This window comes from Ictalurus furcatus, chromosome 21 (assembly GCF_023375685.1).
Source record: "Ictalurus furcatus strain D&B chromosome 21, Billie_1.0, whole genome shotgun sequence".
In the NCBI taxonomy this organism is placed as follows: Eukaryota; Metazoa; Chordata; class Actinopteri; order Siluriformes; family Ictaluridae; genus Ictalurus; species Ictalurus furcatus.
The window spans coordinates 21,762,291-21,779,790 of record NC_071275.1 but is presented as its reverse complement, the minus strand read 5'-3'; the positions used below and the strand labels follow the sequence as shown (position 1 = coordinate 21,779,790).

The 17,500-nt window shown below is 42.9% G+C and overlaps 2 protein-coding genes across 3 annotated transcripts in view; one reads left to right on the top strand and one right to left on the bottom strand.

Annotated features, from left to right (window-relative positions):
- The first annotated feature begins 244 nt into the window (after positions 1 to 244).
- On the top strand, positions 245 to 15,817 carry lamb3 (laminin subunit beta 3). Its single transcript, XM_053652382.1, has 23 exons — positions 245 to 677; positions 4,653 to 4,807; positions 5,063 to 5,177; positions 5,327 to 5,400; positions 5,495 to 5,683; positions 5,775 to 5,838; positions 5,954 to 6,141; positions 6,273 to 6,393; positions 7,612 to 7,800; positions 7,915 to 8,070; positions 8,193 to 8,380; positions 11,711 to 11,807; positions 11,931 to 12,143; positions 12,204 to 12,303; positions 12,396 to 12,562; positions 12,689 to 12,900; positions 13,125 to 13,328; positions 13,594 to 13,738; positions 14,069 to 14,276; positions 14,420 to 14,561; positions 14,706 to 14,882; positions 15,231 to 15,384; positions 15,537 to 15,817. The coding sequence occupies exons 1-23, from the start codon at positions 644 to 646 to the stop codon at positions 15,674 to 15,676; spliced, it is 3,432 nt and encodes a 1,143-aa protein (XP_053508357.1). The 5' UTR covers positions 245 to 643; the 3' UTR covers positions 15,677 to 15,817.
- A 102-nt stretch (positions 15,818 to 15,919) lies between these two features.
- The window catches only part of pparda (peroxisome proliferator-activated receptor delta a), a 17,372-nt gene continuing 15,791 nt past the window's right edge, over positions 15,920 to 17,500 (bottom strand). For both annotated transcript variants that reach the window (XM_053653162.1, XM_053653161.1), the window contains exon 8: positions 15,920 to 17,500. This exon is cut by the window's right edge and continues 2,288 nt beyond it. The gene's annotated coding sequence lies outside the window, so the exon portion shown is untranslated.

The window sequence follows — 17,500 nt, the reverse complement described above, 5'->3', positions numbered from 1 at the left end:
TCAGGAGAGGATTTTAAACCTCAAACACTCACTGTAAGAGGAAACCCGGTTAGAGTTAGTGCTCAATAACAGTACAGAAAAGTACATAAGTATACACTGGGAAACATGATGCTCGCGTGTTTAGCAAGAGGTAGATGAACATCTAGGTTTTTATTGCTGAAATACGCTACAGCAGCGTGACAGGAGAGTGAAAAGACTAAAATACTGCACCATTCATGGAAATGTAGCTGATCTGAATGTGTCACAACAACATTTCAAAATATTAGCACACAAAATATTAAAGTTAGGGCTACTGTTTAGGGTTTAGGGGATTAGTCTTTGGTTATAGTGATGGTTTCAGAAGGTCAGTGTTAGGGGACTACAGTCTAGGGTTTAGTGAGTAGGGTTTAGGAATTAGAGATTAAGGTTTAAGTGTTTAAGGATGTGTTTTTATGTTTTTAAGTCAGTGAGTTTTGACTCATCCAGACGTGAGTGTGAGTGAGTGTGTGTGTGTATGACTACAGCATTGCTGTGAGACACACTTCCTCACATTGCCACACCCGTCACAGTAATGAAACACAGGTGTGTCAGTGGATAAAAGCAGTGGAGCGAGTGAGCGGAGACAGTTAGAGAGTTAGAGAGCTGTTGTGTTTATTTCTCCAGGATGAAGACTCTGATTATTCTACAGATCATCGCAGGTAAGACTTTATTATCCCATTACACACACACACACACACACACACACACAGGTTACTGAGTCTCTGAGCTCTAATACAGTATTCTACAGTATTACAGCATGTTAGTATAGTGTAGTATTAATATGATAGTATTTGAGTATTATAGTGTGTTAGTAATGTATATTACAAGTATTGCCTAATATCAATAAGACATTATACAGTATAATTCAGAATCTAAATCAAATTCTAAATCGTATCAGTGGAGTATTACAGTGGAGTATTACAGTGGAGTATTACAGTGCAGTATTATAGTAGAGTATTATAGTGGAGTATTATAGTGGAGTATTACAGTGCAGTATTATAGTAGAGTATTATAGTGGAGTATTATAGTGGAGTGTTACAGTGCAGTATTATAGTGGAGTATTATAGTGGAGTATTATAGTGGAGTGTTACAGTGGAGTATTACAGTGGAGTATTATAGTAGAGTATTATAGTGGAGTATTATAGTGGAGTATTACAGTGGAGTATTATAGTGGAGTATTACAGTGGAGTATTACAGTGGAGTATTATAGTGGAGTGTTACAGTGGAGTATTACAGTGGAGTATTATAGTAGAGTATTATAGTGGAGTATTATAGTGGAGTATTACAGTGGAGTATTATAGTGGAGTATTACAGTGGAGTATTACAGTGGAGTATTATAGTGGAGTATTACAGTGGAGTATTACAGTGGAGTGTTACAGTGGAGTGTTATAGTGGAGTGTTATAGTGGAGTGTTATAGTGGAGTGTTACAGTGGAGTATTATAGTGGAGTATTATAGTAGAGTATTATAGTGGAGTATTATAGTGGAGTGTTACAGTGCAGTATTATAGTGGAGTATTATAGTGGAGTATTATAGTAGAGTATTATAGTGGAGTGTTACAGTGCAGTATTATAGTGGAGTATTACAGTGGAGTATTATAGTGGAGTATTACAGTGGAGTATTATAGTGGAGTATTACAGTGGAGTATTACAGTGGAGTATTACAGTGGAGTATTACAGTGGAGTATTATAGTGGAGTATTATAGTGGAGTATTACAGTGGAGTATTATAGTGGAGTATTATAGTGGAGTATTACAGTGGAGTATTATAGTGGAGTATTACAGTGGAGTGTTATAGTGGAGTGTTATAGTGGAGTGTTACAGTGGAGTATTATAGTGGAGTATTATAGTGGAGTATTATAGTAGAGTATTATAGTGGAGTGTTACAGTGCAGTATTATAGTGGAGTATTATAGTGGAGTATTATAGTAGAGTATTATAGTGGAGTGTTACAGTGCAGTATTATAGTGGAGTATTACAGTGGAGTATTATAGTGGAGTGTTACAGTGCAGTATTATAGTGGAGTATTATAGTGGAGTATTATAGTGGAGTGTTACAGTGCAGTATTATAGTGGAGTATTATAGTGGAGTATTATAGTGGAGTATTATAGTGGAGTATTACAGTGGAGTATTACAGTGGAGTATTGTGGCAGAGTATTATAGTGGAGTATTACAGTGCAGTATTACAGTGCAGTATTACAGTGGAGTGTTACAGTGGAGTATTGTGGCGGAGTATTATAGTGGAGTATTACAGTGGAGTATTACAGTGCAGTATTACAGTGGAGTATTACAGTGGAGTGTTACAGTGGAGCGTTACAGTGGAGCATTACAGTGGAGTATTATAGTGGAGTATTACAGTGGAGTATTATAGTGGAGTGTTATAGTGGAGTGTTACAGTGGAGTATTATAGTGGAGTATTACAGTGGAGTATTATAGTGGAGTATTATAGTGGAGTATTACAGTGGAGTATTACAGTGCAGTATTACAGTGGAGTATTACAGTGGAGTGTTACAGTGGAGCGTTACAGTGGAGCATTACAGTGGAGTATTACAGTGGAGTGTTATAGTGGAGTGTTATAGTGGAGTATTACAGTGGAGTATTACAGTGGAGTGTTATAGTGGAGTGTTACAGTGGAGTATTATAGTGGAGTATTATAGTGGAGTATTACAGTGGAGTATTATAGTGGAGTATTATAGTGGAGTATTATAGTGGAGTGTTACAGTGCAGTATTATAGTGGAGTATTACAGTGGAGTGTTATAGTGGAGTGTTACAGTGGAGTATTACAGTGGAGTATTATAGTGGAGTATTACAGTGGAGTATTGTGGCGGAGTATTATAGTGGAGTATTATAATGGAGTATTACAGTGGAGTATTATAGTGGAGTATTACAGTGGAGTATTACAGTGGAGTATTACAGTGGAGTATTGTGGCGGAGTATTATAGTGGAGTATTATAGTGGAGTGTTACAGTGGAGTATTACAGTGGAGTATTATAGTGGAGTATTACAGTGGAGTATTATAGTGGAGTATTACAGTGGAGTATTATAGTGGAGTATAACAGTGGAGTATTACAGTGGAGTATTATAGTGGAGTATTACAGTGGAGTATTACAGTGGAGTATTATAGTGGAGTGTTACAGTGGAGTATTATAGTGGAGTATTATAGTGGAGTGTTATAGTGGAGTATTACAGTGGAGTATTATAGTGGAGTATTACAGTGGAGTATTATAGTGGAGTATTACAGTGGAGTATTACAGTGGAGTATTATAGTGGAGTATTACGGTGGAGTATTGTGGCGGAGTATTATAGTGGAGTATTATAATGGAGTATTACAGTGGAGTATTATAGTGGAGTATTACAGTGGAGTATTACAGTGGAGTATTACAGTGGAGTATTGTGGCGGAGTATTATAGTGGAGTATTATAGTGGAGTATTACAGTGGAGTATTATAGTGGAGTATTACAGTGGAGTATTACAGTGGAGTATTACAGTGGAGTGTTACAGTGCAGTATTACAGTGGAGTATTATAGTGGAGTATTATAGTGGAGTATTACAGTGGAGTATTACAGTGGAGTATTATAGTGGAGTGTTACAGTGGAGTATTATAGTGGAGTGTTACAGTGGAGTGTTACAGTGGAGTATTATAGTGGAGTGTTATAGTGGAGTATTACAGTGGAGTATTACAGTGGAGTATTATAGTGGAGTGTTACAGTGCAGTATTACAGTGGAGTATTATAGTGGAGTATTATAGTGGAGTATTATAGTGGAGTATTACAGTGGAGTATTACAGTGGAGTATTATAGTGGAGTGTTACAGTGGAGTATTATAGTGGAGTGTTACAGTGGAGTGTTACAGTGGAGTATTATAGTGGAGTATTATAGTGGAGTATTACAGTGGAGTATTACAGTGGAGTATTATAGTGGAGTATTATAGTGGAGTGTTACAGTGGAGTGTTACAGTGCAGTATTACAGTGGAGTATTATAGTGGAGTGTTATAGTGGAGTGTTACAGTGGAGTGTTACAGTGGAGTATTATAGTGGAGTGTTACAGTGGAGTATTATAGTGGAGTGTTACAGTGGAGTATTATAGTGGAGTATTACAGTGGAGTATTACAGTGGAGTATTATAGTGGAGTATTATAGTGGAGTATTACAGTGGAGTATTACAGTGGAGTATTATAGTGGAGTATTATAGTGGAGTATTACAGTGGAGTATTACAGTGGAGTATTATAGTGGAGTATTATAGTGGAGTATTATAGTGGAGTATTACAGTGGAGTATTACAGTGTTGGTAGAGTAATATAGAGCACTACAGAGTTACACATACATTATTACACTGTATATTAATATTTATTGCATATTAATAAAGTACTGTATCATATTACTAGTATTAATAACGCTATTAATAACTAATATTACAGGGTATTATATCATGAATACAGACAGACACTCAGACAGACAGCCAGTCAGAGGGACAGACAGACAGACATTTAGACAGACAGACATTTAGACAGACAGACAGTGAGAAACAAAGACATTCTGTTTTTTATTCAAACCCATCACCTTGCTGTGTCAGTTAAATTGTGTGTGTGTGTGTGTGTGTGTGTGTGTGTGTGTGTGTGTGTCTGTGTGTGTGTTGCAGCATTAGCATCAGTGTGTATGGCGCAGCAGGAGTGTGTGAGCGGGGCATGTTATCCTCCGCTGGGTGATTTACTGATAGGCAGAGAGACTGAACTCAGAGCATCGTCCACATGTGGTCTCTCCGGCATCGAGGTGTTCTGTACACCTTTAGGACAGGTAAACACACACACACGCCCGCGCAAAATATGCCTTAGTAAATTGATGGTTTACTGGATACTGGTTTCTGTTTAGTGTATTATTCATTTAAATCTCACATTAATACTGTCACATTAACATCATCATCAGGAGTCCACTGTGGCCACGTCCCAAATCAAGTCCCAAGTCCTTAAAGTTGGAATCTGGGACACAGGGGGAAGTGATGCTACAATGTTACTTACTTCACTGTGTGTGTGTGTGTATATGTGTGTGTAGTGGAAGATGAAGTGCTGTCCATGTGACTCAAGAACTGCAGCAGGTCAAAACGCACACACAATCCAGAACGTTCTGAGTGCAGCTGGACCTGAGCGCTGGTGGCAGAGCAAGAAAGGTCAGACACACACACACACACACACACACACACACACACACACACAAAATCATTACAATGTGATTGATTGCTGAACCTTAATGTGTTTGTTTAATATGTGTGTATGTGTGTGTGTATGTGTGTGTGTGTGTGTGTGTTTGTGTGTGTAGATGTGAGTCCTGTCACTATAGAGTTGGACCTGAAACAGCTGTTTCACATCAACAACCTGCTACTGTACTTCAAGGTATATAGACACATAAACACACACTCACACACTCACATACACACACACACACACTCACACACACACTCACTCTCACACTTCCCCTCCCCCCCAGGGTCCAAGGCCGGACGCTCTGGTGATTGAGAGGTCGTCTGATTTCGGGAGGTCGTGGACTCCGGTGATCTACATGGCCACTGACTGTGAATCCACTTTCCCTCACGTCCTCACAATGACCTCTGACCTCGACAACCCCCACTGCTACACACTGCCCTCCAACACCAATAACCCCTTCCAGGACCAGAGGGTAAGATCACAGAGGATACGATTGTGTATATGATTACTGATCATTAATACCAGTGATTGACAGTGTGTGTGTGTGTGTGTGTGTGTCTCAGGTGTATTTTCACCCTCTGCTGCAGTACTCAAATGTTCCTCTCCCACATGAGCAGAAGATCGAGAGTAAGCATCGTACAATCACATCACTAACAAGGCCTTAAAGTTTCTGATAGGTCCATTCATTCTTGACTCACTGATGAATTGATTGATTGATTGATTGATTGATTTGCGGTTACAGGGCTGTCAGGTTATACAGGGCTGCGTGTGAATCTGACTCAGTTTGGGGCGGTGCCTTACACACCTGGCCGACACCCATCACGCTTCTATGCCCTGAAAGAGATGAAGCTGATTGGCTCCTGCTTCTGCCATGGCCACGCTGACCACTGCCTTCCTGACCCCACCTCCAAAGACCTGCCCAACACAGAGGTATTCAACACGCACACACACACATACACACAGAGTTCAGAGTGAAGGAAGACATGTCCTCTGTGTCTGTCATCTCATGCGCCAGTGCTAAACTAATCTTGTGTGTGTGTGTGTATGTGTGTGTGGTGTAGGTATATGGTGCATGTGACTGTCAACACAACACAGCAGGTGTGAACTGTGAGAGATGCGCTGACCTTTACAACGACCTTCCATGGCAACCAGCAGAAAGAGACAACACACACACCTGCAAACGTACGACACACCTGAACTTCTACACACACCTGAACAACTACACACACCTGAACTTCTACACACACCTGAACTTCTACACACACCTGAACAACTACACACACCTGAACTTCTACACACACCTGAACTTCTACACACACCTGAACAACTACACACACCTGAACTACTACACACACCTGAACTTCTACACACACCTGAACAACTACACACACCAGAACAACTACACACACCTGAACAACTACACACACCTGAACTTCTACACACACCTGAACTTCTACACACACCTGAACAACTACACACACCTGAACTTCTACACACACCTGAACTACTACACACACCTGAACAACTACACACACCTGAACTACTACACACACCTGAACTTCTACACACACCTGAACAACTACACACACCAGAACAACTACACACACCTGAACAACTACACACACCTGAACTACTACACACACCTGAACTTCTACACACACCTGAACAACTACACACACCTGAACAACTACACACACCTGAACAACTACACACACCTGAACTTCTACACACACCTGAACAACTACACACACCTGAACAACTACACACACCTGAACTTCTACACACACCTGAACTACTACACACACCTGAACAACTACACACACCTGAACTACTACACACACCTGAACTTCTACACACACCTGAACTACTACACACACCTGAACTTCTACACACACCTGAACTTCTACACACACCTGAACTACTACACACACCTGAACAACTACACACACCTGAACTTCTACACACACCTGAACAACTACACACACCTGAACAACTGCACACACCTGAACTTCTACACACACCTGAACTTCTACACACACCTGAACTTCTACACACACCTGAACTACTACACACACCTGAACTTCTACACACACCTGAACTACTACACACACCTGAACTTCTACACACACCTGAACTTCTACACACACCTGAACAACTACACACACCTGAACAACTGCACACACCTGAACTACTACACACACCTGAACAACTGCACACATCTGAACTTCTACACACACCTGAACAACTGCACACACCTGAAGTACTACACACACCTGAACTACTACACACACCTGAACAACTGCACACACCTGAACAACTACACACACCTGATTCATACTAACTTACACATACTACTATTGCCTAAATAACTGTTTGTGTGTGTGTGTGTGTGTGTTACAGGTTGTGAGTGTAATAACCACGCCCAGCGTTGCCGCTTTGACCATGATCTGTACGAGATCAGCGGGAGGAGGAGTGGTGGAGTGTGTGAAGAGTGTACACACCACACTACAGGAACACACTGCGAACGCTGCACTGAAAACTATTACAGGAACCCCTGGAGCAACATGCAGAGACCTGACGCATGCTTACGTATGTCTCTCTCTCACACACACACACACTCACACACACTCCAGTGCCAGTCTCTGTAAGTGTATCATCTTGCTGATGATTTGTATGTGTATGTGTGTGTGTGTGTGTGTATAGGGTGTCAGTGTGACAGTGCGGGGTCAGAGGCCGGGCGTCAGTGTGATGAGGTGACGGGGGCGTGTCACTGTAAGGAGAACGTGGAAGGAGCACGCTGTGAGCTCTGTAAACCCGGACACTACGGCCTCAGCAGGAACAATCCACTCGGCTGCTCCAGTGAGTGACCTTCTACTTTTAGATATATATTATACTATCCAACACAAAATACACACACACAAACTGTACAGGTCACACAAACACCATCATCACTGTGTGTGTGTGTGTGTGTGTGTGTATAGAGTGCTCCTGCAGTCCAGTCGGTTCCCTCCACAGTGTGTGTGACGCTGTGACAGGTCAGTGTGTGTGTGAGCCAAATGCAGGAGGAAGGTCATGTGACCGGTGTGCTGAGGGATTCTGGAACTCCTCATCAGGATGTCGGCCATGTGACTGTGACCTCACGAACTCCATCGGCAACACCTGTGACCAGGTACGACCTTTCACCTCCACATAAGTGGCTATGGCTACAAGGAACCTGGAACTATGACTTAGGGACCATCAGCCGTATTCAGGGTTCAAAAGTTGAAAGATTTACACAGAATAGTTCTGTGAGAGGATGGTGAGAGGATGATGTGTGAGTGAGAGGAGGATGAGAGAATGATGAGAGGATGATGTGTGAGTGAGAGGATGATGTGTGAGTGAGAGGATGATGAGAGGATGAAGAGAGGATGATGTGTGAGTGAGAGGATGATGTGTGAGTGAGAGGATGAAGAGAGGATGATGTGTGAGTGAGAGGATGATGAGAGGATGATGTGTGAGTGAGAGGATGATGAGAGAATGATGAGAGGATGATGTGTGAGTGAGAGGATGATGAGTGGATGATGAGTGGATGATGTGTGAGTGAGAGGATGATGAGAGGATGATGTGTGAGTGAGAGGATGATGAGAGAATGATGAGAGGATGATGTGTGAGTGAGAGGATGATGAGAGGATGATGTGTGAGTGAGAGGATGAAGAGAGGATGATGTGTGAGTGAGAGGATAAAGATAGGATGATGAGAGGATGATGAGAGGATGATGTGTGAGTGAGAGGATGAAGAGAGGATGATGAGTGGATGATGAGTGGATGATGTGTGAGTGAGAGGATGATGAGAGGATGATGTGTGAGTGAGAGGATGATGAGAGGATGATGTGTGAGTGAGAGGATGATGAGAGAATGATGAGAGGATGATGTGTGAGTGAGAGGATGATGAGAGGATGATGTGTGAGTGAGAGGATGATGTATGAGTGAGAGGATGATGAGAGGATGAAGAGAGGATGATGTGTGAGTGAGAGGATGATGTGTGAGTGAGAGGATGAAGAGAGGATGATGAGAGGATGAAGAGAGGATGATGTGTGAGTGAGAGGATGATGAGAGGATGATGAGAGGATGATGAGTGGATGATGTGTGAGTGAGAGAATGATGAGAGGATGATGTGTGAGTGAGAGGATGATGAGAGGATGATGAGTGGATGATGTGTGAGTGAGAGGATGATGAGAGGATGATGTGTGAGTGAGAGGATGATGAGAGAATGATGAGAGGATGATGTGTGAGTGAGAGGATGATGAGAGGATGATGTGTGAGTGAGAGGATGAAGAGAGGATGATGTGTGAGTGAGAGGATAAAGATAGGATGATGAGAGGATGATGAGAGGATGATGTGTGAGTGAGAGGATGAAGAGAGGATGATGAGTGGATGATGAGTGGATGATGTGTGAGTGAGAGGATGATGAGAGGATGATGTGTGAGTGAGAGGATGATGAGAGGATGATGTGTGAGTGAGAGGATGATGAGAGAATGATGAGAGGATGATGTGTGAGTGAGAGGATGATGAGAGGATGATGTGTGAGTGAGAGGATGATGTATGAGTGAGAGGATGATGAGAGGATGAAGAGAGGATGATGTGTGAGTGAGAGGATGATGTGTGAGTGAGAGGATGAAGAGAGGATGATGAGAGGATGAAGAGAGGATGATGTGTGAGTGAGAGGATGATGAGAGGATGATGAGAGGATGATGAGTGGATGATGTGTGAGTGAGAGAATGATGAGAGGATGATGTGTGAGTGAGAGGATGATGAGAGGATGATGTGTGAGTGAGAGGATGATGAGAGGATGATGAGTGGATGATGTGTGAGTGAGAGAATGATGAGAGGATGATGTGTGAGTGAGAGGAGGATGAGTGGATGATGTGTGAGTGAGAGGAGGATGAGAGGATGATGAGAGGATGATGTGTGAGTGAGAGGATGATGAGTGGATGATGTGTGAGTGAGAGGATGATGTGTGAGTGAGAGGATGATGTGTGTGAGAGGAGGATGAGAGAATGATGAGTGGATGATGTGTGAATGAGAGGATGATGTGTGAGTGAGAGGATGATGTGTGTGAGAGGAGGATGAGAGAATGATGAGTGGATGATGTGTGAATGAGAGGATGATGTGTGAGTGAGAGGATGATGTGTGTGAGAGGAGGATGAGAGGATGATGAGTGGATGATGTGTGAGTGAGAGGATGATGTGTGAATGAGAGGATGATGTGTGAGTGAGAGGATGATGTGTGAGTGAGAGGATGATGTGTGAGTGAGAGGATGATGAGAGGATGATGTGTGAGTGAGAGGATGATGTGTGAGTGAGTGGATGATGTGTGAGTGAGAGGAGGATGAGAGGATGATGAGTGGATGAGGTGTGAATGAGAGGATGATGTGTGAGTGAGAGGATGATGTGTGTGAGAGGAGGATGAGAGGATGATGAGTGGATGATGTGTGAGTGAGAGGATGATGTGTGAGTGAGAGGATGATGTGAGTGAGAGGAGGATGAGAGAATGATGAGTGGATGATGTGTGAGTGAGAGGATGATGAGAGGATGATGTGTGAGTGAGAGGATGATGAGAGAATGATGAGAGGATGATGTGTGAGTGAGAGGATGATGAGAGGATGATGAGAGGATGATGTGTGAGTGAGAGGATGATGAGAGGATGATGTGTGAGTGAGAGGATGATGAGAGAATGATGAGAGGATGATGTGTGAGTGAGAGGATGATGAGAGAATGATGAGAGGATGATGAGAGGATGATGTGTGAGTGAGAGGATGATGAGAGAATGATGAGAGGATGATGTGTGAGTGAGAGGATGATGAGAGAATGATGAGAGGATGATGTGTGAGTGAGAGGATGATGTGTGAGTGAGAGGATGATGAGAGGATGATGTGTGAGTGAGAGGATGATGAGAGGATGATGTGTGAGTGAGTGGATGATGAGAGAATGATGAGAGGATGATGTGTGAGTGAGAGGATGATGAGAGAATGATGAGAGGATGATGTGTGAGTGAGAGGATGATGAGAGGATGATGTGTGAGTGAGTGGATGATGTGTGAGTGAGAGGATGATGAGAGAATGATGAGAGGATGATGTGTGAGTGAGAGGATGATGAGAGGATGATGTGTGAGTGAGAGGATGATGTGTGAGTGAGAGGATGATGAGAGGATGATGTGTGAGTGAGAGGATGATGTGTGAGTGAGTGGATGATGTGTGAGTGAGAGGATGATGAGAGAATGATGAGAGGATGATGTGTGAGTGAGAGGATGATGAGAGGATGATGTGTGAGTGAGAGGATGATGAGAGAATGATGAGAGGATGATGTGTGAGTGAGAGGATGATGAAATAAAGAGATATATAGTGCTGTATGAATAGAGCTCACTGTAATGATCACAATTGATTAAAACACACACGCTATCTTAAATGGTTTGTAATATGTTCTGACAGATACTCATGTGCGTGTGTGTGTGTGTGTGTGTAGGTAACAGGTCAGTGTGAGTGTCGTCCTGGTTTTGGGGGTCGGACCTGCAGCGGCTGTCCAGAAAACACGTATGGAGACCCACTAACCGGCTGTAGAGGTAAGACTCCTGTCTCACTCTCAGCATTGCACTCTCTCTAAAAATGTAACCATATTTAACAAGTAATAAACAACAACAACAACAACAACAACAACAATAATAATATGTCTCTGATCCTCCCAGCATGTGTGTGTGACCGTGTGGGCAGCCTTTCTGGGGAGTGTGACCGTCGTACAGGTGTGTGTGTGTGCAAGCCAGGTGTGGTAGGGGACAGGTGTGACATGTGTGGGCGTGGTCACTGTGCTCAGTTTCCTAACTGCCCCGTCTGTCCATCCTGCTTCTTCTGGCTTGACGCAGAGCTGCAGAACCTCATGCTCCGTCTGCAGCGGCTCACACACACACTAACACACACACTGCTCCCACAAATCCCCCCCCACACACTTCAACGCATCACAGACGCACAGCATACACTCCGGCGAATCATCACTGCCCTGCAGCAGCTCCCTAACGACAAAGACCTGTACGACAACTATACACACCGTTTAGACCCGCTGCGGTGAGTCTCACACACACACACACACACACACACACACACACACACAGTACTGTCCTCACACAGTGTTACCTCTCTCTCTCTCGCTCTCACAGCTCTGAGTTGGAGAAGGTGGAGGAGGATTTGAGGCGTACAGGTGTACTTTATACTCCAGACCTGGAGGTGGAGCTGCACAGACTCCAGGAACAGCTCTCTGACCTTCACCTGATTTACAACGCCAAGAAAGAAGCAGCAACACACTTCAACAGCTCTAACTATGCTGGTACATACACACACACACACACACACACACACACACACAGTGGAGAGAGAAATACACTGGAGTTTCCTTTAAATAGTGCACTTACCATACGTTTAAACCAGTGTGTATCTGTGTGTGTGTTTGTAGGAGTCCTGGATGCAGTTAAAAATGCCTTCAACAGATCCACAGACGCGGTGAAACGTGCAAACGGAGCAGCAGACACTGTGGACAACTCAGCATCAGTCAGAGATGATGCCATTAAAGGCCTGAAGAACATACAGCCAATCAACACGCAAAACCTGCAGACGCTCCTCAAGGACCTGGCAACCCACCCCAACCTCACACCTACAGCCACACAGGTGAGAATAAACACTTAGACAACATATAAATACAATATACAATACAATATAATTAGCACTATTAACATCAATAAATAATTTGGCTAAATTATGACTCAATGTCAGCTAATTATCATAAATTTGCATATGTAATTAACCAATATAACTATTATAACTAACCAACTTATAATTCAAACAGCACCTGTAAATGTGTGTGTGTGTGCGTGTGTGTGTGTGTGTATTAGGTGTGTGGCAGTAGGCGTGTGTTGCCGTGTACCCCACAGCAGTGTGAGGGCGAGCTGTGTCCTGTAGACGAAGCGCCCCCCTGTGTTCAGGGACAGAAGTGCGTGGGCGCGTTACCATGGAGCCAGAGGGCAGAGAAAGACACGGTGGAGGTGAAAGACAAACTGCAGCAACTTAATGACAAGATCACTCAGGCATACACACAGGTAACTATCTCTCTCTCACACACACACACTCACACACACACTCTCTCACACACACACACACTCTCACACACACACACACACACACTCACTCTCTCACACACACACACACACACACTCACACTCACACACACACACACTCACACTCACACACACACACACACACTCACTCACACTCTCTCACACTCTCTCACACTCTCACACACACACAGAGCTCCCAATGGCTGACAGCAGTAGTGAAACTGAAACTCCTCCCTCTGATATGCAGATTCAGAAGTCCCAGGACTCGACCAATCAGGTAAGACTGTCTGCAGATGAGCTGTCCAATCAGATGAAGCGTACTCGTGGTGACATCGATGATGGACTGAAGGACATTAAAGACTTTGTTAAGAAGCTGAAGGACTTCCTATCAGGTGAGTTCTATGCATATTTAAATCAGTACCTGGTCTGTTACAGGCTCTGTTTAAAATCTCTCCTTGCTCACTACATAGGGCACTACATAGGGCACATAAGTATAACCATGAAATAGAAGTATTAATATACAGTATATACAATATACATAAGTAGGAATTATGTATGTATATATACAGTATGTATATAGCAGAGAAGACGGGATTATGCATTTTTACATTTAATTTACATATTCATATATATTTATAGATCCCAACATTTTTAATGATGGTGAAAGCACAGAGACTTTCCTCTGGCATTTGTAGTCACTTTGTGTGTGTATGTGTGTGTAGACCCGACCTCTGACCCTGCAGCAGTGCAGCGTGTGTGTGAAGGTGTGTTGGGTGTGAAGCTGCCTGAGACGGTCGACGCCCTAAAGAAGAAGCTGAAAGAGATTCAGAATGTGGCTGCCTCATTGCCCGACACCAGCATGGTCCTAAAAAACGCCAGTTCAAAGCTGCAGGAGGCGGAGCAATTACTGCAGAATGCCAAGAACGCCAGGTGCACAACATGCTAACACACACACACACACACTAACACAGCAGGCTGCAAACTACCATCACACACTAATCAGACTATAATCAGAATCAGACATTTATTAATGTGTGTGTGTGTGTGTGTGTGTGTGTGTGTGTGCCTTGCAGGGACACAGCACTGGGTCTCCAGGAGAACAGTGATAGTGTTCTAGCGTCTCTGAATGATGGCGAGAGCGCCCTCGCTGACATGAAGGAGAAACTGCAGCACAACCTCAACATCACTGACCAAGTCAGAAACAACATCCAGAACGTACGTTAACATTCATAATCTCTAACCCTGAACCATCTCTGACCCTGAACCATCTCTGACCCTGAACCATCTTTAACCCTGAACCATCTCTAACCCTGTACCATCTCTGACCCTGAACCATCTGTAACTGTTGTGTCTTTGCAGGTGGAGGACGTTCTGCTTCCCGTGGAGCATCTAGTGAACAAGGGGTTAGGGTTAGTGGACACACTGCGGCCACTGCTGGACCCTCTGAAGGAGGAAGTGCAGAGAGGAAGGGAACTAGCGGAGGAGGCAGGGGAGAAGGCAGAGGGGGCGGAGCATGAGGCCAACACTGCAGCACAGGTATGTAACACACATACACACACACAAAGAACAATTAAATAATTATTTAATGAATGAGTCACTGCATACACACCCAAAAAACACACATTACACAAAATTTACACACTCCTACACACTACACTACACTACCACTCACACAGAATAAACACACTCACTACTGATGGGTGATTCCCAAATGAATCAGTTCTTTTGCAATAATTCTTTTAAACAAACTGATTCGCAGCAGAAACCAATAAAAAAAATGTAAACACAGATTGTTTTTTATTATTTATATTTTAGGGTTTATAATTATTATTATTATTATTATTATTATCATCATCATCATCATTATTTTGTGTGTGTGTGCAGGACCTGGATTTACTGCAGCAGCTGTTGTTGAAGCTGAAGGAGAACACAGACGTAAACAACACCACAGATTCAGCAGGAAAACGCCTACAGACTCTACAGACTGAGGTCACACACCTGATTCAGGACACAGCCGACATCCTGAACCAACTCACAGGTACAGAGACACAGAGAGACACACAGATGACAGTGGGTTAGGAGTGTACATGTTACAGTTTAAAAGAAATATAAAGCACCACATTTTAAAATATTTTCTCTCTCTCGGTTTCTCTCTCGCGGTCTATCTCTCTCTGTCTGTCTCTCTCTCAGATAAGGAGGCAGGGCTACAGAAGTTGGGGGAGGAGTTGATGGGAAACTCTCAGCGGTTGGATGGTTTGGAGTCTCGGCTGAATGAACTGATCAGTGACATCAGCACTAAAGTCACTCATCTCAGCTGGTGTGAGGACTGAACACCTTTTACACTTTTAATGTAAATTTTAAAGTTAACGTTAACAGTATTTTAGTAATGTTGCACGTGAGCTTTTTGTCTAATAACAAATTAAAAGATGTCACATTTCACTTCTAATAAAAAGAAACAGTGTGTTACAGCAGACCAGAGTTAAACATGAGCAATTACTCAAATTAGATCTCTCTCTCTGTCACACACACACACACACACACACACACAAATAAAAACAAATGAACCATGTTAATGAAGATATTGTTTATTTATTGTATTTATTATTATTTATTGTAAATTGTCAGTGTTTTACACACATAAGAAACAATACATTTGCAAAAAGTGTGTTTAACATCTCATACACACACACACCACTGATAATCAGAAACACAGCTGAGGTCAGAAACAGGAAGAGAAAGCTCAAAAGATAAAGAAGTTCACAAACTCTGTGTTCCAATCCTGTCTTTAACACGCCCTCGTCCATGATCCCTTTCATTCTGGTGTAATATTTACAGCACGGGATCAAGTGTCATATTCAGAATAGAGGTAATATCTCAGCGAGGATTTAATACTGAAGTCACATACATCAGTGCTCAGACCTCAGAACTAACTACAAACTTAAACACTTCAAAAGTTACATAAGAGTTACACATGTGGGGGCGGAGATTGTGTAAAACAGAGGCGTATCTTAATTATGCACAATTCCGTAAGCATAGTGTTAGGTCAGATTATCCTTCACACCACGTTTTCTTTACAGGAGCGCGCACCGAATTAACACAAACACTGAATTAATCCAAATAAAGCCAATCAAGTGATAAAATCTCCTAACCCCCCCCCCCCACACACACACACACACACAAAAAAATCACACCCACGTTATGATGTCATGATCGCCGTTCAGTGACTTCTCATGACTTTAAAAAATAAAATAATAATAAAAAGTAAGATACCAGTGTGTGCTGCTTTATAATGTGTGGAAGCGTTCTGTTCCGTTAAACCAGTGATTAATGTGATCATTACAGCGAGCTCTATTCATACAGTAATACACATCTCTTTATTTCATCATCCTCTCACTCACACATCCTCTCACTCACACATCATCCTCTCATCATCCTATCTTCATCCTCTCACTCACACATCATCCTCTCACTCACACATCATCCTCTCATCATCCTATCTTCATCCTCTCACTCACACATCATCCTCTCACTCACACATCATCCTCTCATCATCCTATCTTCATCCTCTCACTCACACATCATCCTCTCACTCACACATCATCCTCTCACTCACACATCATCCTCTCATCATCCTCTCATCATCCTATCTTTATCCTCTCACTCACACATCATCCTCTCATCATCCTCTCACTCACACATCATCCACTCATCATCCTCTCACTCACACATCATCCACTCATCATCCTCTCACTCACACATCATCCTCTCATCATCCTCTCATCATCCTATCTTTATCCTCTCACTCACACATCATCCTCTCATCATCCTCTCATCATCCTCTCACTCACACATCATCCTCTCATCATCCTCTCACTCACACATAATCCTGTCACTCACACATCATCCTCTCATCATCCTCTCATCCACCCCATTTCCTTCTTTAGTCCGTATTTTCTGTCCCTGGGTTGTTTCAGGTGTAAAGGTGAGTGTTTGGGTTTAATGGCAGTGGTTTAGACGCTGGCGTAAAACTCAGTCTCAGATGCTTCTACTCGAGCAAAATCGGACAACCTCACAGGTGTGAACTACATGCAGGAGATGTTAATAATCTGAATGTGGAGCTCAGAAAATCCACTTGCTGCAGAACCGAGTCTGAA

What these genes read in the sequence shown, in the direction of transcription:
- lamb3 (XM_053652382.1), top strand. Translation starts at nt 644, where the DNA reads ATGAAGACTCTGATTATTCTACAGATCATCGCAG. An exon ending in CTGGTGGCAGAGCAAGAAAG is followed by an intron (nt 5,178 to 5,326) that starts GTCAGACACACA and finishes TTGTGTGTGTAG; the next exon opens with ATGTGAGTCCTGTCACTATA. An exon ending in CAATCCACTCGGCTGCTCCA is followed by an intron (nt 8,071 to 8,192) that starts GTGAGTGACCTT and finishes GTGTGTGTATAG; the next exon opens with AGTGCTCCTGCAGTCCAGTC.